Below are 24,723 nucleotides of genomic sequence, written 5' to 3' on the forward strand. Positions count from 1 at the left end.
GAGAAGTGACAGGGAAACCTTGATCTTAGGAAGTATTGCAAGAAATTGGGAGAAGAAAGGGAATGGGTCAGTGGGTGAGATGGGGAGAAAAAGGAGGGAAAGGCTTTAAGGCAGTGGTGGGAATCGAGCTGGCTCCTGGGAAGTACAGAGTTGATGGGCGGGCTGGAGGCATCAAGGCCAGAGTCTTGGGCTGGAGCACGGTGTGACAGGGATGGAAATTTAGATTGTGTATTTGGGGAATAACAACAACAAAAATACTTTTGCTCAATTGATAGTAGGAGTTGTGGTTGGTAGATAATCAGATAATGAAAGGCTTTGAGTCTCAAACCTAAAATGTTTATGAATCAGGACATACCTAAATAAAATTAGAGAGTGAATTTGATGGAAATTCTGCAACAGACCCAAGGAAAATGTCAAATATGCTCTCTCACTCTTCAAATTGTTGTTTAGGTTTTCTTAAAATTATGGTTTGTGGCAGACAGGATGTTGTGGGGTGAATACTGGCCTTGGTTTGAGATAGTCTTGGATATGAATTCCAGCTTCACCATTTATCCACTGAGGGACTATGGACAGATTAATGAAATAGTTCTGAGCCTCCATTTTTTTGTCTATAAAACAGAGATAATCATTGCAAGGTTGTAAGGGTTAAATGAGGCAATATGTATAAATTTCCTGACAATTCTTGGCCATAGTAGATACTCATCCAACAGTAGTTCGATTGAATGGGAAAGTACAGGAAAGCAGCTCAGTGCCTTGAGTATAGAGGATTCTCCATAAATAACATCTAGTTCATTGTGTGTGTGTGTGTTTGTATGTGAGGGTGTATGTATGCACACACATATATATGTAGCATCTATGGATCACTCAATCTACCTAGAAAAACTTTGAAAAGACATGTGTCATGTCTGAATTTGAAAACATTCCACATATAGACCCTCTGTGAACCCACATCAAGATGGGAATGATACCTGGGCTTATTAGAAGTCAACCATTTTTTAAATAAATGCCACTTATTCGCTTAAGGATTACAATGTGGTGACTTTGAGAAGCATCTTACTTGGGACCCTTGAGTTCCTCCCACCTGGGAAAGTCATTTTCCCTGTGTGGGCTGTGACACACATACCTTTGACTTCATGCTAACGATAGGGAAGGACAATGAGCAAAGAGTCCAATATTACACTGATGCTTCCTTTACTTCTCTTTAGAATTTCTCCTGTTTATATTCATAGTGCTTAACTGCACCTTGTAATAATTCTGGTGGCAAGTTGTTTATATAATGAAGACCTCCTACCTTCCACAAAGACACTATGATGTGAAAATAGTTGATAACCTGTTCAAGCTTTCCAAATAGATATGCTTCCTAATCATCGAATGTAAAGTACATCACATTTGGGTCTATGAGCACGAGGAGAACAAGGCCATGTGTATGCCTAGCAACACTTGTTTACTGTCAAATGTTTTCCTACAGCTTTCTCCAGCAATTCCAGAGAGGCTTAATCGTTGATTCTGAACCATCTTTGATTAGCGAGAACTTCTAACACTTTAAGTTTCTCTGCCCCCTACGTCTCTTTCAATTGGTTAATGATCTTAAAATACCCTCGGCCCCACTACTGGGCCTTTAAAGGGCCTGCTATTTAAAGGCACCTTGGGAGGAATTCCCTGATTCATGTATTTGCATATTATGCCACTGTTCTGAGTGTTTGAGAAGTCAGCAGTTCCAGATCATATTGACAACAACCTCTCGTCCAGCGTTGACATGATCCGGCTAAGGCTTGCTACATACTGATCTTTTCCATATACCATTTTGCTTTGCCTAACTGCTTACTTAGGTCAATGTCAAGATCAATTAATATTGACATTAGCTAACGCCATAAACACACACATGTTCTGAAATGGACACTTTAAAATAGGACGAATTTTAAAGTCCATTATGAAACACTTTGAGGTTTTTAATAGGATGCTAACAAACAATATTGTTAAGCAATTAGAAATAATAAAGCAACTCTGCTTAAATAGCCGTAACCTCACAGGCTCAAAATTATGTCTGCTGCCCTGGGAACGTAAACACATGAGAACTAGGGGGAATAAACTGTTAAGCTAGAGGATTTAACATAGTCTAGGCATGCCGTAGAAGTAGTTTGAGCATCACTTCTGTGCTCCTTGCATGTGGTACACTTCTTAGCAGGAGATAAGACTTGCTTTTCTCTCTCTTCGGTCCCACCATCCATTGTACCCTCAGCTCCAGGGCTGCTTCTGTGCGTCTTTTATCAAGCACAGAAGAAAAGCAATTTCTACGCACCTTGCCAGGTCTTAAAAAAAAATCCTCTGATCCCTCTGTTGCCCTTGGCACTGTTGGCATTTCATTTCCTCACAGTGTTGCAGGGCAGCAAGAGTTATTGGTTAACCTTACGTGAGGCATTTGAAACCCCAAAGAAATAACGTGACTGGTTCCTGATTACACACAGTTGTATTCGCAGTGATGCTGCAGTAAGAACCTGGATTAGAACTCAGAGCTCTGGTGGCATCTGTCTGTCGCTCTTGCCTTCCATGACAAATCTCCTCTCCTGCTAGGATGGTGTGACTTTTACAAGATCTTGATTTCCATTTTAATAATCCCAAGGCTTCCCTCGACTCTGCAAAGGAATTAAATTTAAATACATAGCCTACATTTTATCTTGACATTTTCTTTAGAAGGCAGGAAAAAGAAAAGGGAAAAAGAGGGCCAGATATTCAGTCTTCCCATCACAAGAGTGAAATCCTTCTTTCATTAGAACTCTTTGTTCACATCCTCTTGGGAGAGGTGTAAGGCCAAGGGCTGCTTTGCTAGCCTCTAGGCTCTCTAGTTACCCCTGGAGACATCAGGAAAACTCTGTATCCAGTATTCCAAATCTCTGTGGGAAACATACCAGTGTCAGCATTAAGCGATATGGCTTAAAGATAGTCTTGTCAGTCTAATTGATCTTGAGTCATTGCCTTTCCTGTCAGAGCTGTCTGTCTCCTTACCCATAATCCTCATCACTTTGATAGCCCGTCAGGAATATGGGACTTGGCCCAGGCTTGCCTTCATCCAATAACATTATGAAATTGATACTGACACTTCCATTGGCACTAATTTCTCTAAGAGATTGGAGCCAGAGGACAAGTGGTTTAGCTTCATGGCAGTTAAGCTTTCCAAGTGGATCAAGATGGCCTAAGATTGATTGACCTGTACCCTGAGGAAGGGTTTGGGGGGGAGGGAGAAAGGAACAGAGGGAGAAGGGAATGGAAAATCAATGGCTGCATCATCATCATCAAGTGATATTTATTGACTACCCGAGAAGGACAATGTCCTATATGGATATTCTGAAGATCCATGCCAGGCCCCCCAAAGAATGCTTCAAAGGGAGTTTAGAAAATTAGAAGGGGAGCATATTGGCCAGAATGATTCACTACCTCACCTGTGACACTGCCCCCTAGTGTCTGGAGTCCCAAACAGCAATTGATACTATCCATGACCATATTTTCTCCACCCTATACTCCCACACTCAGGGGCCTAAGTTACTACTTCTTATCAGGATGGCTATATCATTTACCACCCAGACCAAAGGGGGCACTATTAATCATTAAGCTGGAACAGCAAGTATAAATAAGGACTGTTCCGGGAAAATCAGGATGCACGGTTTGGTAAGGTTAATTCCTTACCTGAGGTTTATGGAGTCGTGAAGAAACAGGCTTTTGATGAGGAGGTCCCATGAAAGTGAGAAGTCTTTATGAATGGGTAAGTTTAGTAATACTGCCTCATCTGGAAGTCAGGACAAGAATAATGCCTTAAAAGTGGCTACAGGAAGTCACAAAGTTGAAGAATAATGTACGTTTTCAGATTAAATGGTTAGATCTCTGGATGTTTTCCTTCATACCAATGTGGTCCATGTGTCTGTCTTTAGAAAAACACATGACTAACTCATTGCTACTAGAATCTCCTCCCACCCCATTCACCTCCCCACCTTTTTTTGGGGTATTTGGTTTGAGTATTCAATATCTTTGATATATTACCCATAAGTGTGTTATCAGCGTTGCCCATGGAAATATTTTGTCTGGTGATGGAGAAAAGGTGAAATTGTAAAGAAATGCAGACCAGTAAGTCTCCTTACACACCTGTTTAATGAGCAGTAAACTGGTGTTACTTTGTGCATGAGTTCATACGTGTTCTTGCTCAGGAGCACATCTGAGTGAGCGAACACGGGATTTCAGGTACGTTTATGAGGGTCTGGTGGGGAGCATGCCTGTGACATCATTGCCTTGACCTGTGTGACTAAAGGAGCCCCTTAGAAAGCAGGGCACTCTGAGTGGGTGGCCTGGCCAGTAGAGGCCCTGCAGGCTAGGGGGCAGGTGTGGAAACAGGAGCAGGTACTACAGTGTATGAAGCGTGCCATACAAGGGAAGAGACCACAGAGCTGATATGGTGTTATTTCTATTGATTTTGGTGTTATATTTATGCCGTCACATGCTGGAAATCAATTGACCCTCTGTGCCCTCCCCACTTCCTGCTGCAGCGCTGTTCGAATGAAATGCTTATATCATTTTTATGGCGCATCTGTGAAAGGGATGAGTGAGCCGAGAGATTAATAGGGGCTGCGGTGGCCCTTGCCCAACTGCTGCCCAGGTGTGTGGGGAGAAGAGGCAGTGGCCGAGGTTTAAGGTACCTTGGAGGTGATGGCCACCGTGTCAGCGGAGATAGGCTCTGTGGGGCAGGACGGAAAGTGAGTCCCCCGGGGGTGTGGGGCAAGGACTGTTTTCAGGGATGAAGGGCGATGGGCGTCAAGTGCAGGGTGTTTGCTGGGCTGGGGGTCCCTCCCATCTGCCTTCGTCTCTCTCCTGCCCTGGCTCAGTGTCTCCCGTGTGCCTCCTGCTGTCCTGGGCGCACCTGTAATGTGGTCCTCATCACATGTGCCCTCTCTCTGGGTTTATTGTGTGTCCTGCCTGTAGACCTGGGGGCCTCTCATGAGTCGGGGCGTGCCTTCTTCTTCTCTCTTTCTAGTACCTAGCTCGGGGCCTGGCACATGTGGTGAACACATGGGTGGGAAGGACCAGTTTGGAAGGTGTCCATGAATCAAGAACTAAAATGTAGGTCACTTTTGAGGATTCTGGAAGAGGCTTAGTGCTACAAATCTTGGAGGCAGCCCCTGGAAGGTTAAATGCCTGTTGAGTGCATTTCCAACTCACCCCAGAGCCTGAGGTTTCTCCAATTTTATCACCATCCTTATGACACTGTTTCATCCCTTATGCCTGTGATTGCCATTCAGACCCTGTGCTGAGAGTGAGACAGATGGGAGACTTGGTGCTGTGGGCTGAATTGTGTCCTGCAAAAAGATATGTTGAAGTTGTAACCCCTGGTACCTTAAATAGAGTCTTTGCAGGTGTAATTAAGATGTACGTTATGATGAGGTGATACCGGAGGAGGGTGGCCCTTATTCCAATTTGACTAGTGGCCTTTTAAAAGGAGAAAAGACACAGAGACAGACACTCGCAGAGAGGAGTAGGCCGTGTGACCAGAGGAGAATGCCATGTGATAACAGAAGCGTGATGCTTCTACAAGCCAAGGAATGCCCAGGACTGCCAGCCACCGACAGAAGCTGGGAAGAGGCAAGGAGGAATTCTACCCAGAGTCTCGGAGGAAGCATGGCCATGTTGACCCCTTGATCTCCAGATCTATCAGAGAGTAAATTTCTGTTGTCTTCAGCCACCCAGTTTGTGGTATGTTGTCACAGCAGCCCCAGGAAATTCATACTCTTGGGGAGGCCAATGCTTACTGATGTCTGAGGTGGTGCTTGGACAACACGTGTTTTCTAATTTCCTGCTGTATTGAAGGCGTTTTACTAGGGCCTCAAAGAAATACAGAGATATACAGGATAGAGTCCTTGACCTTCAGAGACATGATCTAGAGGCTTCTGGAGCAGCTGAGAAGCTTGAGTTGGGGTGAGCAAGGAGATGGATCAGTGTTGACCCTGGGACAATCTAACAACAGGACAGGTTCAAATGGAGGGGTCCAATATGAATGAGACTTCCTCATAGTTTTCTAAAGACACAGTGTTTCTGATGAAAGTCATAATACAGGCTAATGGCATCACTAAGTTCCAAAGTAAAATGTCACAGGACCACATGGTGACTTGTCCCTGGAGATATCCTTGCCTTGGATGCAGGGTGGAAGGCTCCTGTCATGGGACCCTGAGACCTGGATATACAGTGCTGTTGGAGGCAGCACTGTGCCTTGACGGATAGCTGGGCCTAGGGGATGTGCCAACCAAGGTGGGCAGGTGCCGAGGCCTGGTCCAATGAGCAGTAGGCAAGAGGCCACAGAAAGGCCAGGAGGCACCTGCAACAGTTGGGCGACTCTGCAAAGGCAGGGCCTGAGGTCCCACAGTGAGAGGATTCATGGTTCAGGGCAGGCACAGCCCTCAGCAGATGTATGCTCAGGGCCTGTTGAACTCTGGGCACCAACAGAGAGCCTGGTTCCTCGTCTGGAGACCAGAGACACCTGGCCTGTCTTGACAGCTCTGTTGTCTCTTCCAGGGACAATCACAAGAATCTGCATCCTGTGGGATAGTTCTGCTGGACACTCACGGGGCTGACTCTGGCCTTGCACTGCCTTTTCCGAAGCACACTTTCCTTCATCTGGGTGTGGTATGCGCCTCTTTCATGTGCATTCACCCTGCTGTTTATAAGTGCTCCTTGCGAGTTTCTAATCCTGGGCAAGGGATTCCCAGCCAAACTGATGAACTCTCCAAACAACTTCCACAAAGATCCGTTCGGTGGGGAGTCCTCACGGCTCCTGGAAATGCCATTTTGGATCTCACTCCCAGTGGAGAATTGAGATCCATGGCCATCCTATGTTTTTCCAGAAGTAAGTTTGATATGAGCTCCAAAGAACACTGGATCAGGAGTCAGAAGAGCCAAGAGAAGAGAGCCAGGATCGAGTCACAGCTTTCCCCTGACTGTGTGGTAGATCACGTTGACAACTCTGAGCCTCAGTTTCCTCATCTGTGAAATGGGGAATGTGGTCCCCATCTTGACTATCTCAGTGAGTGATTAAGTGACTTCATAGATAGGACAGAGCCTTGTGAGCAATAATGTGTCATACTGATCTGAGGGGTTTCCACTGCTGCTAGAGTATGGATTATAATGCAACAAATCATGGGATCCCCCATTCTTTTTTTTAAATTGAGGTATAATTGACATAGAACATTATATTAGTTTCGGGTGTACAAGACAATGGTTCGGTGTTTGTATACATTGTGAAGTGATCACCACAGTGAGTCTAGTTAACATCCACATGGATTCCTCTGTTCTAAAGGCTCTGTGGTCTGTGACTCTCATTGCCATACCTACTTGGAGCTCCTACGAGGCCTCATACCTTCCCAGTGAGCATTTTCTAATAAAGGGAAAAATATCTTTTTGTCTGACATAAGGTGGGGCTCTGTGCCCAGGCAAGGAGAGCTGGGTGTGAACACTCGGGCCTCTCAGGATTTGGGAATGAGTTTACAACCTCAGAAGGGCCTGGAAGAAGCCACTGGACTTTCATGGTTTCTCTCCAACTATAAATTCAGGCCTCAGTTCAGCATGTGAGGTTTAGGGGTGTTGTAGTTCAGAAGGGTTTTCCTTCTAGACCTCACTGATTTGAGGCCATGTGATTCTGTACCATGAGGCAGGCAGGGCCGTGATTAAGAATACAGATTCTAAAGTCCTACAGCTCCAGCTAGCATCACAGTGCTGTCACTAGCTGTGTGACCTTGGGCAGACCACTTAACTACTCTGGCTGTAGTTACAGGACCCACCTCACTGAGCTACTGTGAGTATTGAATGAGGTCATATGTACGCAAAGCCAGACAATGCCTGGCAGTCAGCAAGTGCTCCGTAGACAATAACTATTATTGTCGTGTTTTGTTTGAGTATTTAAGGCGGTCACTCTGGAGAAAGAAGCTGCATTTTCTGCAGGTGGTAATATGCCATGGCACACATGTCCTTGGAAAGACCATGAAAAGGGTTTCCTCCAGACATACCTTGGATAAGCTGTTGCCTGGAAAGCAGTGTGTGAGCCCCAGGCAACTGTGGGAATCTTTTCTAATTGGGAACCCTCCTATAAACCAGTGCCTATAAGGCTCCAAGTTTCTCCTGAAAAGAATTTTCTTCTGCTGTGCATCAGTTGTGTCTATTTCTTCTCACTAGTCATGACTCACTTTAATTTAAAGAACCTCACATTGAAACCACCTACAGGTCAACCAGTGAGTTTCTAGATATTGAGTTTCCCACTCGTGAACTAGGTCATAACAGAGGCATTGGGCTTAGCCCGCAGGACTTTGGGCTTTCATTCTCTTGGTCATAGTGTTGAAATTAAAGTATGGAAATTATGCAATATAATTCAGTTAGTGAGAAAAGTGACATGAGTGAGTGGCTGAAGGGCGTGGGGACATCAGTGATTCAACATGGCAGCACCTAGCACAGCATGCTGCACTGCATGTGGTGTTTCCTTCCATTTGCCAAAGTCCGCAAGAGGTTGGGGGAAAAGCTATGGATCATTCTTTAGAGGAGATAAATGCCTCTATTTGGCGGTAACATTGACTAGTGACAGTTCAATAGCTAAAGCTGAATTTCGAAATGTTGAGACTTAACTATAATTTTTTTAGGGGACCTTGGACAAAACCACCAGCATTTTGTACTCCAGTTGTCTTATATATGCAATCGGAAGGTAATTACTTGCTTCCTGTTTATGCCTGGAATGTTCTGAAATGCTGCCTCTATAAAGCAGCTTTGGAGAAGCTGATGCCATTTGCCTCCCCTCTAGCTGCATATTTTTTCCATTCTCAGGCCCCTTGCTGCCTGCCATTCTTCTGCCCATGAACTCCTTCATAAGAGTTGCCCCTTCCAGCTACAACCTGGTGCACAGACTGTGGGTCTAAAGTTCACTGGAAATGTCATGAGCTCCACTCCTGAGTGAAGCCAGTTCTCTTACAAATGAGTCTCATGGGAATAAAGATAGGGGTGGGGAGGAGACCACCATTGACCCACTCTAACTCGTTTCAATGTCAGAAAAACAATGCTGGAGGCTTAGGCAGCATGGTGCAGTGAAATGAGCCCAAACTTTGAAGTCAGACAGACATGAGTCTGTCTACCACTTATTAACTGTGTGACCTTGAGCAAATTATGAAAGCTTGAGCTTCAATTTTCTCGCCTGCATTACTGGGATAACAGGATCTACCCCCAGGGTTATTGTGATGATTAACTGAGATAAGGGAAGCCAAGTGTTCAGAGCGCCATCCTGCCTCCTCTTTCCTTAAATGTGTGTTGTCAGGCTGGTTGATCAGCAGCATCATTTTCAATCACCAAGCGATACCTCCCAGCTATGAAGTCTATGCAGCATGCACAGCTCCTTTGGTTCCTGTAAAAGGCTGGGAGGGATTTGAAGCCAGAGAAAAAGCTTCTCTTTTGGGAAATGATTCAGGGAGAGGGGCAGAGGAGTGAGGAGGGCATGCCTTGTTGGGCAGCCTGCGGGACCATGCGTGCCTCAGAAATCACAGTGGCAAAGTCTGTCTGGAAGTTGGAGGAGGCAGAGATGGGAGGGACCAGAGGAGCTGGTCCAGGAACAGAGCTGGTGACTTGTCCCCAGATACGCTCTTGGGCACAGCCCAGGTTCACTTGGCCTCTGTCCCACATCTGCCAATAAAAATTAAGAAACTGATTTTCTTTTGTTTGCCTCTGAGGACGAGGCTCTTTTTATGAGACGGTAAATGGAAAGTCCCTCTCTGAGCGCGGCTGGATTTTTAATTGTGTTTGTTGTGCTTTCACTTCTTCTGTTTTATGAATTCCTGCTCCCACATTTGTTGATGCGAAGCTCTCGCCCACCGGGGACTCGTTGATGTTTGATTTTTATCAGTAGGGAAAGGTTGAGGTTTTTAAAAAATCATTTTCTTAATCCAAAGGTTGGCTTGTTTGCTTCATTCTGACACATTAAAAAAGCATGAGACCCATCCAGGTTTGTTTTCCCTTACTTCCCAAGTCAGATCTGGGGCGGGCTGGGGAGGGGAGAGTCTTTTTCAGCAATAGAGGTCATGGTCTGGCTCTCTGTGGAACTAGATTGGATTAGATTAGAGTAGAGCTCAATTTGGGGAGAGTTGGGAGGAGGCGTTTTAAGATGAATTACATCATTGAGGATGATATGCACAGCCTTTGCATAGGGCACTTTTGTAGCCATTTGTTGAAGATGGTGTGACGCATGCACAGCGCCTGAAGGAAAGGATTAAAGTAACATTGTTAATTATGAGAGGGCTTCATTCCTGTATTAGTCAGCATGAGCTAGGTTATCCTGTGATGACAAACAGTACCCCCGCCAATCTCAGTGACTTGACACCACAAAGCTGTATTCCTCACTTAGGCTGCATGTGCACCCAGTGCCCTTGGCTTTATGTCAGCCTCACTTAGGGACTGAGGTTGCCTGGGGCTCTGCCTCACGCTTCCACAGTTGCCAAGGCAGGAAAAAGAGAACGTGGTGGTTCACACACTGGATCTTACAGCTTCCATGTGGAAGTGATATATATCACTTCTGCTCACTTTTCATTAGCCAAAGGAGGTGATGAGGCACTACCCAGCTTCAATGGGTGCTGAAAACTGCAGGACTCCCAGGGCCTGAAAATACTTGGGAACAGCAGTCATAATGATCACAGTTAAACTAAGAGGGTTTTCTGCATTGGGAGATGAGATTGCCCTCGCCTTGGAAGGAAGTACAAGGATAAATGAAGGAATGTAGAAATGGATGGATTCTGGCTCCAGGATTTTACAGTTTAGCCATAAATGTTGGCCTTGACTGCCCGAAGTTAACTTATATGGGTTGGTTCAGCCTTGAAAATATTTGGTGATCTATGCCTAGATGCCTTGATTCAGATGTCTCAGCTTCTTTTTATGGCCTCATGAATTCACCCTGAGTTCTGTTTGTAAAATTTACTTGATGTCGGCCATGCTATTGAGAAAATGGGTAGTTTGCTGGGATGAGTAAGAACTTTAGAGATGAATAAACATAGGTTCAAATTCAGGCTCCATCACTTCCTGGCGAAGTGATTTTTGGAAAACTAAATTTATTTGATGATCACTTTTCTAGTTGGTCAAATGGGAATAACAGTATATTTTGAGGATCAAATGAGAAGAGAACAAAATGCCCAGCAATATACCTGGCATACAGCAGGTGTTTAATAAATGTTAGTTTATTTTCCCTCCCCTTTTCCATTTGTTATAACCACATCCTTGGGACTCTGAGTCATTCCTATGGAAATTGGAGAACCACTTCTACAAATTGGCGGGGCAAATGCAATCATGTTGAATCAGTTACTGGATTTTCTTGGGGCCAGATTTCTGAGAGTTGTTAATGCTTTGTAAGTTAGGAAGTTGGTGGAGCAGAAAGGGACTTAATGACAAGGGTAGGACATTGGTGAAGTGATTTCAGGAAGTCCTGCCCTAGTCTGAAAGATGCAGTGTGTTTCCGTGTTGATGCAATACCAGGAGGCTGCTGCATTCCCTCCTTCATTTTGTGCACTGCACCCTTCCCCCTGCTCTTCTGCACCCCCCCCCCAACTTCCCTTGTGATGGAACTGATGCGGGGACGGTGAGCCAAAGAGTCAAAAGAAAGATTTCTTGGGCTCTCAAGGTCTGGCAGTAGTGCTCTTGTATTTAGAGAATAGTATGGAATAGCATTGGGACAGGACCCATGGGCAGTAAAGACCTGCATGCATGGCGACAGGACCCATGGGCAGTGAAGAGCTGCTTCCCTGAGTTGAGGGTTAGGGCTAAATTTATAAGGCACGGGTACGTGACTTATTTTTACTAGAAAAAGAAAAGGTGATGTAAAAAGTCATTAAATGATTTCAGTGCAGATGGGGTCTGGTTATTGTGCAGTCGTATAACTTTAGATACGAATCTGGTCATATAGATCGGCATGTAGGTGAGGATGCCCTGGGCTTCTCTCCCCGGGGCAGCCCTAATGCATACCATAAAAATCCACCACGTCATATAGATCAGCATGTAGGCAAGGTCACCCTGGGCTTCTCTACCTGGGGCAGCCTTAATCCACATCACGACCTCCATCCATCTTGGTCAGAGCTGACTCTATGGCAGTGAAATTCAATCTTGTGTTCTCATCAGAGACCTTTGCTTTCTGGGGGAAACCAACTCCCACATTGGAATCAGCCACTTATGAAACTCTAAGCCATTCCTGCCACTGCCCCCTTATTTTTTCCCGAAGAAGGAGCAGAGAGGGAAAGAGAAAGATTCTGGACAGACAGTTTGGACCATCCTGCTGGGCAAGACACCTGTGGGGACCTTCGAACTTTAATTATCCAACAGTTCTATTGTGGTGTGGCTGGATGAACAAAACCCACCACAGGTCTGAAGGAAAAAAAACACTCATTTGGGAAAAGAATTATGTGACATGAGTGTATTCCCTCCCGGGACTCTCTCAAGAGCTGGAACTTACCAGAGAGGCCGTAAGCCTGACTCTCTTTCTTTTGTTTATTAGGACTGCATAATAAAATAATTGTGTAATTAGGACTGGATTAGTGGCAACAGAGAGGCCCATCATGAGTGCTAGACAGTCTGTGTGTGCGTGTGTTGAGAGCTCAGAAGACAGCAAGCTTGAGCCTTCTCCTGACCTGCGCTGGGCCTCACAAAACAGAGGAGCTCCCCAGACAAATGAGATTTTCCCCCATTACTCATCCCTTTCTCTCATCTTAATAAATTCTTCTCTGTGGTTATTAAGGTGAGAAGAATTCTTCCTCATCAGAGGGGCCACAGGTCTGTGGGTTTTCCCCTGAGGCAAGTGACATGAGAGCTGGCCAGAGCTGGAAAGGGAAATTGGTTCCTAGAGTGAATGCTGGTATCTGTATCAGCTGTTTTCAACCTGGGGAAGTTCTCTCGCCCTAAGGGGTGTTGGGAAATGTGTTGTGTATTGGGTGGGGAGCCTGGCTTTTTAAAAATATTTATTTTAAAATTTTTTACTGAACTTTATTTTTTTTTTGAGAAGTTTTAGGTTCACAGCAAAATTGAGAGGAAGGTACAGTGTTACCATACACCGCCTCCCCCACACATGCAGTCTCCCCCATCATCAACATCCCCCACAGAGTGGTACCTTTGTTACAACTGATGAAGCTGAGACTGGCTTTTAATGCTCACGTCCAAGGATGCTAAATAGCTCACCATAGGTGGAACGGCCCTGTCCAAGGAGGCCTTGGTTTGCTCAGCGCCAGCTGAGCCCTGTTGGGGAGCACTGTTGGGCTCCTGCACAGGCAGGAGGGAGCAAGCTGCAGGAGTCTTCTCTGGCCTCCTTTAAAGTGACGGGGCTGTGTGCTCTGTCTTGGCTTTTATTTCAAGGAGTGTGGTTTATGGAAGAGCGGAGGTGACTAAGAGGGCCTCAGGGACTGGACAGCGGTCTGACGGTGCAATGCTCTTTCTGAGGTGGATGTCGTTAAATGAGAGCATTCAGCAGCTCTGGGAAGAGGAGACAATGAATTATCCGTAGTCTATCTGGGTGAGTCTAATGAGGTGACTCACTCTTGTTCCCATTCTCAAGGGTCAAGAGGAACATCTTTAAAAAAGGGTCTCAGGGACCTGGCATGGAAGGCGGCTGCTCAGAAGGAGGATAATGTACCAGAATTGATCAAGTGTCCCTTAGAACAAGTACTCCCCCCACCTCCAGTCCCTGCCAGTCTGCACTTTCATGGAGGCAGTGCTGCCTAACGGTTGTGAGCACGGGCTCCGGGGCCACACTGTCGGTTTGAGTTCCAGTGTCATCACTTCCTTGCTGGGTGTGGTCCTTGGGCAGGTACTGCTCTTTGCTTCAGTGCCCCAACTGTAAAATGGGGAAAGTAGTGATGCTGACCTCACAGGGGCATTATAAAGGGCATTATAAAGTTCAAGAAGTTACATTTACCGAGCCTGGTACATAGGAGGCACTCAATAATAAAAATTATGATGATGATGGTGGTTTCTCCAGCTAATTCCTGAACTCAGTATGATTAGATCTTTTCCTCTGCCATTCTATAGAAACTGCTCTCATTAAACTTATTTTTCATCCTTCTTGGCCTCAGTCTATGATACTCTTGAACTTCTAGAAAATCTCCTTCTTTGACTTCTAAGATGACAGCCTTTTCTGATTTTCTTCTACTTTCCTGGCTGTTTCTTCTCATTCTCCTTTTCCTGCTCCCCTTCCTCTGCCCACATTTTAAGTATTGGGTCCTCCAGGGCTCTGAAGTCTGCTTTATTCTTTTACTTCTGGGATGTCTTCCTTGGCCACCCTGTCCCTTCCTAATGGCTTGGGAGCCTATAGCAGGACATCTCTTTTCCCCATGGCTCTTTCCCCGGCCCTCCAAATCCTAGAACAACGTCAGGAAATTAGAGATCGTTTTAGATCACAGCCTCTTGGAACATTTTGTTGACCACTCGTTGTCCATTGACTTGACGAGAGCAGATTCAAATGTCCCAATGTTGTGTCTTCTCCAAACTGCTCCTGATTCCTGTCCTTCCTCCATGTGGCTATGACAACCCACATCCCATAATGCTGAGAACAGAAGGGGGTGAGGTGTGGGGGGCCCTCTGTTGTTTGGTCTTTTTGGAACCGAATCTCCCACTCCCTCTTTCCTCATCAGCCCCTTTGTCTTACTGAAGCCTCACCTCCTGCCACCTCCTAAGAAAGAATGAGGTAAAATTTTACACGTCTGCAAACACCTCTCTTTTGCCTTACAGTGGATGAATAAATTTTTGAGTGTAGAATTCTAGGCTGAAAATTTATCCGTCAAAATTTGGAAGGAATTTCTCAGTAGAGTAACAGGAATAGGTTGTTATGGAGAATTCTGCTGTCTTTCTGATTCCTCTTCTTTTTGAAATGTGACCTATCCCTCCCTCCTGGAAGCTCTTAGCATCTTCTCTTTATTCTCTGGGCTCTGGCCTTTCATAATTTTGTGCCTTGATTTGCGTGTGTGTGTGTATGCACACGTGCATGGGTTAACGTGCTGGAAACTAGGTGGACAATTTGGGGAAATTTTCTCATAATTTTTTTAATTCTCCCATCCTTTCTGTTCTCCCTCCTTTTCTCTCTCTCTCTCCCGACCCTCCATCTTTTAATCAGATATTGGCTCTCTGGATCAAGTCTTTAATTTTCTTACCTTTACTTTCCTATTTACCACCTCTTTCCTTTTTGTTTGCCTTTCTGAAAATTTCCTTGACTTGATCTTCCACTCTTCTTTGACTTTCACATTTTGATGATCATAGTTCCCAAGGACTCTTTCTTACCTTCTAATTGTTCACATTTTAAGTATCATCTTGTTTTATGGACGCAATGTCTTCATTTATCTCTCTGAGGATATTAGTGATTCAAAAAACAGTCGGCTGCTCTCTGCGTTGCCTCTGTGTCCATCAAGTCCCTGATTGTCTGTGTGTCTTGCACCCTATCTTTCATGCTGAAGCTTTGCTGAAGTGTCTGGTGATCCTGGACTGCTTCTTCATATGTAGGAATTGAGTTCTAGAAAGCGGTTCATGTATACAGGGAGGGCTTGCCAGCTATTAGGCTTCGCCATGGCGTGATCACACAAGAATCTTGACTTCTCTGGGAGACCCACAAGGTCAATATCTAGAAGGCTTCTCTGAGTCGTTCAGTTTCTCCAGAGAAGCTCTGTCTGATCTCCTGCAGGGAGGTGGTGTGAGGCGAGACTGGGAATGGGGTGGGTGGGTAGACAAGGTTATTCCTGGTTTCTGTGTTCTAGGAGCAGGAAGAACGGGCTCAGCTTCATGCTTCGCCTTGGTCCTCCCCTGAGCCTTTTGGGTTCAATTTCTCTGCGAATGAACCACTAGAGTCTGGAGGGATGGGGGCAAGGTGATGGCCTGGGTACCTTGTTCTGGACCTGAGCCTCACCCCAGCCTTCCGAAGTACCCTGTCCATTCAAGTACTGGGCATCCCCAGCAGAACTGACTTCCTGTAAATATTCCACGTGCAGCCCCAGCGCTCCTTTCTTCCGTAGCTTCCTCTCTCTATAGACGAGCATCCTCCTTTGCTTTTTCATCTTCCAAAACTGTTGAAATATCTTATTTCCTCTTGTTTCCCCTTACTTCTCTTTATGCATAAATATTTCTTTAATTTCTTTGTATTTTAGTGGCGTTTGGGGAGAGAAGGAGGGTAAAGACCAGTGCTCAGCTTTCTGTGTTTAACGGAAAATCACTATGGGGTTTTTCAAAAAGTTTACAGTTGTTTTCAAGAACTTGCAAGTGATTATTGTGAGTATTTGGGCAACCCCTTATTGCTATTTTTCTACGTGGTCTCCGAACACAGACGATTGTCATAGGTTGGAAGAAGCCTGTCGGTGCTGATGGAGTAGAATTCAGCGTCCTCAGTTTGCATTTACTAGTCTTCCATTTAGTTCTGCCTCATTGGCGATTCACCTTGCTGTTTGATGGGAAATATTCTCCCCATAAACTTCAGTAAGATGTAATGGATTTCTGCAGTGGAAATATTGTTCAAGCCGCAAAACCAAATCACAGCGGGCACTTTGTCTTGGGACCGGGTGTCTTGCAAAGCAGCCATTTAAAATGCCAGTTGTATGAAGCCACAAACAGTCACAGTGAATTCACTTTACAGGAGTTTTATTTGTACGTATGGGGGAATCGCACCACCAAACAGAACCATTGCTCTACCAAGACTGCAGCAATAATTATCGCTGTCAACTGGTGTTTGTAAATAACCCTATTTACGGGGTTACTTCTTTGGCTTAGAAAATGGTGCAGTTGGGTTGGGGAAGATGCAAATGGTATTCTTTGAAGCCATTGGGGCAATATGGATCTTTCAAGAGCAGGACAGCTCGTCCAGCTGTGTGTAGGCTAATAGTGATGCAGCCTAATGACTGTCACTTGTAAAACCTGGCTCAGGTTAGGTCCAGGCCCACGCTGGGCTTCCCTCCGTCTTCCCTCTTGCTAACAGAGTCCAGTGAGCGCTCTATCACATTCCTATGGGAATCTGATAGCCGCTCTGAAAAGGCTCTGGAGCCTGCAAGGCCCTAACTAGAGGTTCTAGGTCCTGGCTGTACATGGGACTCACATGTGAGTTCTTTAAATCCTGATGCCCACCTTGCATCCTCAGCCCGAGTGGATCCAAATCTTTGGGGGTGGGACCTGGCATCAGTAGTTTTTTAAAGCTCCTGAAGGGAGGAGGGACAGGGTGCAGACTACTGCTAAGTCATTTTTTTCATCCCGTTGTTGCTACATAAGCAAAGACACGTTTAAAATTTGCATTATTTTGAACTAATTTGGATTTGGGGGAAGTGAAAATAATTCACGTCATAGTCATTTTGATTCATGCTTTCATTTTGCAGCTGTTTCCATGGCGTTATGGGTGGATTTTTCTCTCTCAAGAAAGAGAATTAAGGGTGGTTCTTTGAATTCAGGATCCAGAGCATTCAGGGAATTCTCTTCCTGGGGATTCTACTCTTAATGGAAAATGTGGTGGCCAAAACAGTGAATGGGTCTGTGGGCAGGGCTGGGCGCTGGCTGGCTGTGACTTCACTGGGGTCCTGTGTCTCTCCTGGTGTGTGCAGGTCCCGTGGCTGTCATCAGTGGTGAGGAGGACTCAGCCAGCCCACTGCACCACATCAACCATGGCATCACCACACCCTCGTCACTGGATGCCGGGCCGGACACAGTGGTCATCGGTATGACCCGCATCCCGGTCATTGAGAACCCCCAGTACTTCCGTCAGGGACACAACTGCCACAAGCCAGACACGTGTGAGTACCAGAGTAGAACGTTGTCCCTTCTGGGGAGGGGAGGGTGGCGTGGCGACATACCACATAGCTGGGGTTCTGGAACCTTCTGAGGTGACTTACCACCTGCTAACCTCCCACTCTCTAAGAGACCTTCCCTGTTTGTCTCAAAACTTGAAGAATAGCCTGGGCAAGGGGACTCCACTGGGGCAGAGTGTCCTGGGCAGAGGGGGCTCGGGGTGGGGAGCAGCCTGGAGGCAGAAGGCCCAGCCCCACGTGGCGAGGTGCTCCCAGTAAGATGGGGGCACAGACAAGGCTGGTCTTCTCTGTAGACCTGGCCTGTGTATTCAGGAAATGTAACCTGACTCTGTTCAGACAACAGCCCCTGAGGTCTTCAGACCCTCCACCCAAGCCTCCACGAGGGGGGAAGGGAATGAAGGGCGGTGAGTACCGTTTGAATGGAAACATCTCTCCAGCTGCCCCTCCAGTGCCCCGAAGTGTGCTCTTTCTGAGAATCAATCATGGCCCAGCGCTAGGACCCCGCCTCCCCACTGCAGATGCCTCATTCTGATCAGAGGGCTCAGGGCACCTCTTTCCTCCTTGTCTCTCACATCCTGTGGGTTCAGGCCTCCTCTTTGTATTTCTGCTGAGCTCTGCTATGGCCTCTCCCAGCTCCCGGAGCCTCTGCAGCTTGGCCCTCTGTCCAGCAGCTGTCCCCTTGCTGTGTCCCCAGGTTCATTCCAGGCCCCAGCAGCCCCAATGCACATCCCTTTCCCTCCCACTGCTCCTCCCCAGGAAACAGTCACCTACTTCTGGAGAGAAAAGAGGCCCCTGAGACTGCCTTAGAGCTGAAAGGGACTCAGGGATGGCCTCGGTGACGGCCTCGTCTTACAGACAGGAACACCGAGGTACTAGGACGCTGAGTTCCCTTGCCTGTCTCTGGGCTTCTGCCATCCATTCTCTTCTTCCCTCAGCTGGTCCCGAGGTCAGACTCAGAGCAATGCCTCTGATCCTGCTCTCCCCCTGCCTGAGGTCTCTGTACTCAGGCCACCTCTTTGTAGCTCACAGAACTCTTGCTGCTCCCACTGGTTCATCTTATAGCAGACTGGGCATTGGCTACCCCATCGACCTCTGCTTCTGTTTTTCTGGGTCTGACTTTTAGCGAGAGGATTGCCATGGTGGGAAGGACTGGGCTTGAGTCAGAGTAAGGTCATCATTTGCCTCCCAACCTTGGGTGTCCTCCAGAATCTGTCTCAGTGTTTATCAGACACACTCCCTGTCAGTATCAGTTAGAGGAAGGATACCTGGGTTCTGGACCATGGCTGGGCAAGGGAAGAAAGATATCTGAGTTTCAGATAAAGAGTGGAGAACATAGTGCAAAGAGTGGTTCTGCCTCAGATCAGGTTTATCTGGACAGAGCTGGGTGTGGCTGGGAGGAAGGGCCTTCTGTGGTGGTAGCATGGGTCCAAGCTCGGTCTAGGGTTGACCCTGCTGCGTTCTCTAGAGTGACATTGGATTGGAACACAGGCTTGGGCATTGCTGTGTTGAATATACAGTTGGTTGTCATTGTTCACGGTAGTTGTGCTCTGTAAAGGCACTGTGAGCACTGAGTGAGCAAACACTAAACCACTGTTCCTAAGGGAAAGAGAGGGTTAGGTTCCTATGTGGGTCTGGTCACAACAGTTTTATCAAGTGATAATCCATAACCTTGTTTTACTTGTGTTTCTGTTTGAAAACACTTTATTTGATGTGTATTGCTGGTTTGTTAGCGTTGCCCTCAGGGCCAACAGCACTATGACCTACGCCTGAACAAAGCTTATTTAACACGTGTCTGATCTAACATACCTGCTTTCTCCAGGAGGCCACCGCAGCCTTCTTGTTCTTAGGACCACTAGACAGCCCTTTTGCCCTATGCTTCGGGGCCACTTCACACAGTGAAATCACCAACAAAAAGCACAAACATGCAAGAAAAAGTGGGGCATCAAATAGACCATAAAAAAGACACTTGTTTGCAGTGCGAGAGCTGAAACCCAAAGGCAGAGCATGGCCTTGTTCAACCTCAGCTGGGAAGGTGTATGTCGGGTGACAAATTGTTCACTGCTCCTCATATGTTGGTGAATGACCAGGAGAGAGCCTTGAGTCTTGGTAGTGGGTCCCACATAAATTTTATTGAGTAGGCGAATTCGTAAATATGGAATCCACAAACAGTGAGGATACTCAGCTCCTGGTACAGTGTGATCTCCGGGTCGTACCTGTGCTGGTGAGCTCCTGACACCAGGCTGTTAGCACAATTGCCACGTGGGGTGAATCTAGGAAAACCACATAGGGGCATTTCCAAGGATCCAGACAGTAGTTCTGTGTGAACAAGAAGGGGTCAGTGGAGATGGAGGGGAAGCAGGTTTATTGACCAAGACTTGAAGGAATAGGGAACAAGCCAAACCTTATGGGAAGAAAATCATGAGATGATTGCAGATGGTCAGAACCCTCTGACATTAGGGAAAGTGTCCTTTTCAGGGGAGCGGTCTGTTTTGTCCTATCAGTGGACAGAGGATGGCTCTTAATTGTTTTCAGAGAACGTGTGTGGCAATGACAAGCCATGTGCAGGAGTCTTGTAACTGGATTTGGCTAATCTTCCCTCTGCGAATCCATGGCTGACTCACACGGACAGTGAAAGGGAGCTCCTCGCCGAGATTTACAGGCTGAGGCCGCAGGTCTCTGATTACAAAGGCTCCATCAGTCGAGGGAAGTGACTCCAAGACACATCCCTGTGTGCGAAGAGACACCATCATAAATAATTAAAACCACATGCGCCTTGGCAGATAAATAAGCAGAGAGCATTTATGACGCTGCAGACATGGCCGGGGTCACTCCTTTGGGGGGTGGCAAGAACAAGGATTAAGGGAGCAGAAATGTGGGTCCCCCAGGGGTGCTCCTGTCTGATTCCCTTCCTTGTCCCATTTAAAAACGTGTGATGTGGGAAGAAATTGCAGGGCCCTAGTGCTACCTGACTTCACCCATCGTTTCCCCAAGTCCCGCTAGTGATGGATTTAGCACAAAAGAGCTTTTCTTTCTTCACGCATGTGTGTCTCATAAATGGCGGACTTTTCTGACTGGAGCAATTAAGATGCTGCTCCTCTCCTCGCTTCTCGCTTTCTATCTGTCTTCAATCTGGTCCACAGCGTTTTTCATAGCATGTCAGGGCTGCAAGGGTATTTACAGATCACCTGGTATAGTTCCTTATCAGATGCTCATGTCCTCCTTCCTACACTCCCAACGAGTGCTCTGCAATTGGCATTGTCTTTGTTCTGAATTTATGCAGCCTTTCCAGGGATTCTGAAAGTGCCAAATAAAGATGCTCCTACCCAGTAATGTCTGTGGAATCCGAAGCCTAATAAAGGCCACTTCCTTCTTTATTTAAAGCCCCCTGTTCTCAAAAGCATCAGGAAATGGATGCAGCCCTCCTTGTGGCTGGATCCTACAGAATGACACACCAAAGGGCCAGTCTAGATGGCTCACTGGGAGAAGTGGTGAGGTATTTGTAGCGATGTTGGGCCCCTGTTACCTTCGTCACCCTTGTGACAGCTCTGCTGCAGTAGTCGTGCGTGTTCTGGGCTGGACTGCCAGCTGCTGTCTCAGGAGTCCCACTGTGGCTCTTTCCCTTAGGACAGTTGGAGGGCTCTATTCTCAGAAGACAACTTTGCCCCTCGGTGGAGAGAGCCGAGGTCATCTGGAGGAGCTAATCTGTCTCCTCCTTCTCTCCCTCTGACTCCAGCTCAGGTCGTCTGCCTTGATTCACAGCTTGTCTCTATCTCAGAGAAAATGGTGCCTCCCTTCCAAGAGTCAGCCCTCCCCATCTCTCCATCCTGATCTCTCCTGCTCCCCATGGGCCTGCTCACAGAGCTCTCCCCATCCTGTCAGCCCATCGTTTCCTCATCTCCCGCTCCGGATACCGCTGTTTGCTTCTTCTGCTCACCAGTAGCCCTCTTTAAGTTCCCGTCCTGCAGCTCCATTTCTCTTCCCATTTCCCCTCCCATTTCCCCTGGAACCCCCAAGTTCTCCATCCTTCATCTCTTTGCAAAACTTGACCATGTTCCTTTGAGTCTCTCTTCTTCGTTAGCATCTGAGTCACTCACACAGTGCTGATTTTTCTCCCTTTCATCTATCCAATAAATATTTATTGAGGGTTTGTGTCTGGCCTTCTTTCGGGCTCTGGAAACAGTGGGGAAGAAGAAACGCATAGTCTCTGCTCTCAGGGGCTTACTGCCCACCAGAGCTGGTCTCCAAGATGCAGGAGGCACCATCTGCCCCCTTGGGACCGTTCATGGAGCCCTGTGTTCTCACCTTTCACCTTTCTGCTGATGACTCACCAGCCTTCATCCCTAGTCACTTCTTTCCAGATCTCCAATCCCACAGTCCGCCTGCTACCTTAGCGTAATTCCTGCTTGAAATGCCCGTCTCCCTCTGGCCCCCACCTCACCCCACACCTTTTCCTTCCTTTTTACACCCTGTTCATCATTCAACACTGGCTCATTTCCAACCTCTTGGTAGGCTCATGGATCACGAAGTGACCTTTCCCTCCTGGGAACCCATGGCTTAGAGTAATGCCATGCACTGGTCTTGAAGGACTGAGTCAAATCTTAGGTCGTCCTGTCACTTCTCTAATATGTGTTCTATTTCCCAAACCTGACTTTGAGTTCGTTCCAAGATGTAGCTCTTATGTGTCATAATTCTTCATTTTCTGTAGAAAACAATATGGAACTAGGGTCAGAGAAGATACCAACTGTGTGTCAGATGATGCCTGGTGAGTCTGTCTTCACTCCTCGGCCCAGCTCTCTAGAGATGTCACAGACAGCGGGCAAGGTCCTTGATCTGCACCGACAGCCTCCTCTCCACCCACTGTTTTTGTCTCATGCAATCTTTCACCTGCTCTTTAAGGGAGAGGCTGCTATACCCATTCTATAGATAAAGAAACCAAGGCTCAGCGAGCTTAAGAGATTTGTTCCAGATCATACAACTGTTAAGAGAGAGGCTGAGATTAAAACCCAGACTTACTGACTCCAGCCTCCATCCTTTCCCTATGCAATCACATTGCCCAGGATTCCAGTGGTCCATGGTGCTCACTCTGTACCTCTTGAACTTAGCGAAGGCGGCTGTTGAGGAATGAGGATGGTTTTGTTGTTTTGCGGAACCTCGCTTTTCTCCCTGCTTCCAGGATAAGGACAGCTTCGTGGAGAGGCTGTTCAGGGTTGGGATTCCTGGAGAACTGTGGCTGAAGGTCCCGTCATCATGAGGCTGGGTCAGCCTTGGTCTGACTGTCGACACTTATCCCCCTTTCTGAATTCTCCATGGAATCAAGTCCCCAAGGGACCGTGGTTGCCTTCAGATAAAGGATTACTTGGCCCAGGGGTTAAGTCAGGTTATTTATTTATTTTTTAAAATTTTTTAGAGCAGGTTTAGGTTTACAGAAAAATTAAGCAGCAAGAACAGAGAGTTCCCACATAGCCCTTCACGCTTCCCCACCACAGTTTCCCCTATTACGAACGTCTTGCATTAGTGTGGCATGTTTGTTACAATTGATGAACGAATGTTGATATAGCATCATTAGCTGAAGTCCACACTTTACAGGAGGGCTCACCTTTGTGCTGTCCAGTTCTATGGGTTTTTATAAAATCGTCGTGTCATGTATCCCCCATCACAGTGTCACACAGAACAGTGTCACTGCCCTAAAACTCCTCCGTGGTTGCCTGTTCATCCCCTCCGCAGCCCAGGCCACCACTGATCCTCTTACAGTCTCCATAGCGTTGCCTTTCCCAGATGTCATATAGCTGGGGTCACACCCTGTGTAGCCTTTTTGGATTGGCTTCTTTCACTTAGCAATATGCATTTTAGGTTCTCCTGTTTCTTTTTGTGGCTTGGTTGCTCGTTTCTTTTTAGTCGCTGAATAATACTTCGTTATTTAGATGTACCACGGTTTGTTATCTGTTCACCTGTTGAAGGACGTTGTGTTTGTTCCTGAGGGCTACTGAGACAAAGTACCACAAACTGGGTGGCTGCAAACAGCAGAAATTTGTCGTCTCACAGTTCTAGAGGCTACAAGTCTAAAATCAAGGTGCAGTGGGCCATGCTCCCTCCCAAATCTGTAGGGAAATCCTTCCTTGTCTCTCCTTAGCTTCTGGTGGCTTGCCGGTGTCCCTTAGCTTGCAGCCACGTCACTCCAGTCCTCTGTCCTCACATGGCGTTCTCCCTGTGTCTGTCTGCACATGGCTGTATTATAAGAACACCGGCCCAACTTACTCCAGTCTGACCTCATCTTGACTTAACTAATTACATCTACGATGACCCTATTTCTTTTTTTTTTTGTTTAAAGATTTTATTTTTTCCTTTTTCTCCCCAAAGCCCCCCGGTACATAGTTGTATATTATTCGTTATGGGTCCTTCTAGTTGTGGCATGTGGGACGCCGCCTCAGCGTGGTTTGATGAGTAGTGCCGTGTCCGCGCCCAGGATTCGAACCAACGAAACACTGGGCCGCCTGCAGCGGAAAGCGTGAACTTAACCACTCTACCACGGGGCCAGCCCTGACCCTATTTCTAAATAAGGTCACATTCTAAGGTACTGGGGGTTCGAACTTGAACATGTTTTTATTTTGGAGGGAAACACCACTCAACCCACAGCAGACGTCTTGGTTACTTCCTAGTTTGGGCAATTATGAATAAAGCTGCTATAAATATTTGTGTGCAGATTTTGCATGGACATAAGTTTGCCGCTCATTTGCATAAATACCTACATGCGTGATTGCTGGATCGTATGGTAAGAGTATGTTTAGCTTTGTAAGAACTTGCCAAACTGTCTTCCCAAGTGGCTGGACCCAGACAGGTCCTTTTCGTCTCGTATTAGACTGGCCTCCACCGATCAGCTCCTGTCCAAGAATCTCTTGGCACTTGTCAATGCACAACTGCCTACTTT

At 46.7% G+C, this 24,723-nt stretch overlaps 1 protein-coding gene across 6 annotated transcripts in view; it reads left to right on the forward strand.

Moving 5' to 3' along the window:
* The window catches only part of NTRK3 (neurotrophic receptor tyrosine kinase 3), a 364,056-nt gene that overhangs the window by 195,107 nt on the left and 144,226 nt on the right, over positions 1 to 24,723 (forward strand). For all 6 annotated transcript variants that reach the window (XM_023650428.2, XM_023650421.2, XM_023650423.2 and 3 more), the window contains exon 12: positions 17,595 to 17,783. In XM_023650428.2, the coding sequence (XP_023506196.1) occupies positions 17,595 to 17,783 (189 nt within the window). The remainder of the gene's footprint in view (positions 1 to 17,594; positions 17,784 to 24,723) is intronic.

Source organism: Equus caballus, chromosome 1 (assembly GCF_041296265.1).
Source record: "Equus caballus isolate H_3958 breed thoroughbred chromosome 1, TB-T2T, whole genome shotgun sequence".
In the NCBI taxonomy this organism is placed as follows: Eukaryota; Metazoa; Chordata; class Mammalia; order Perissodactyla; family Equidae; genus Equus; species Equus caballus.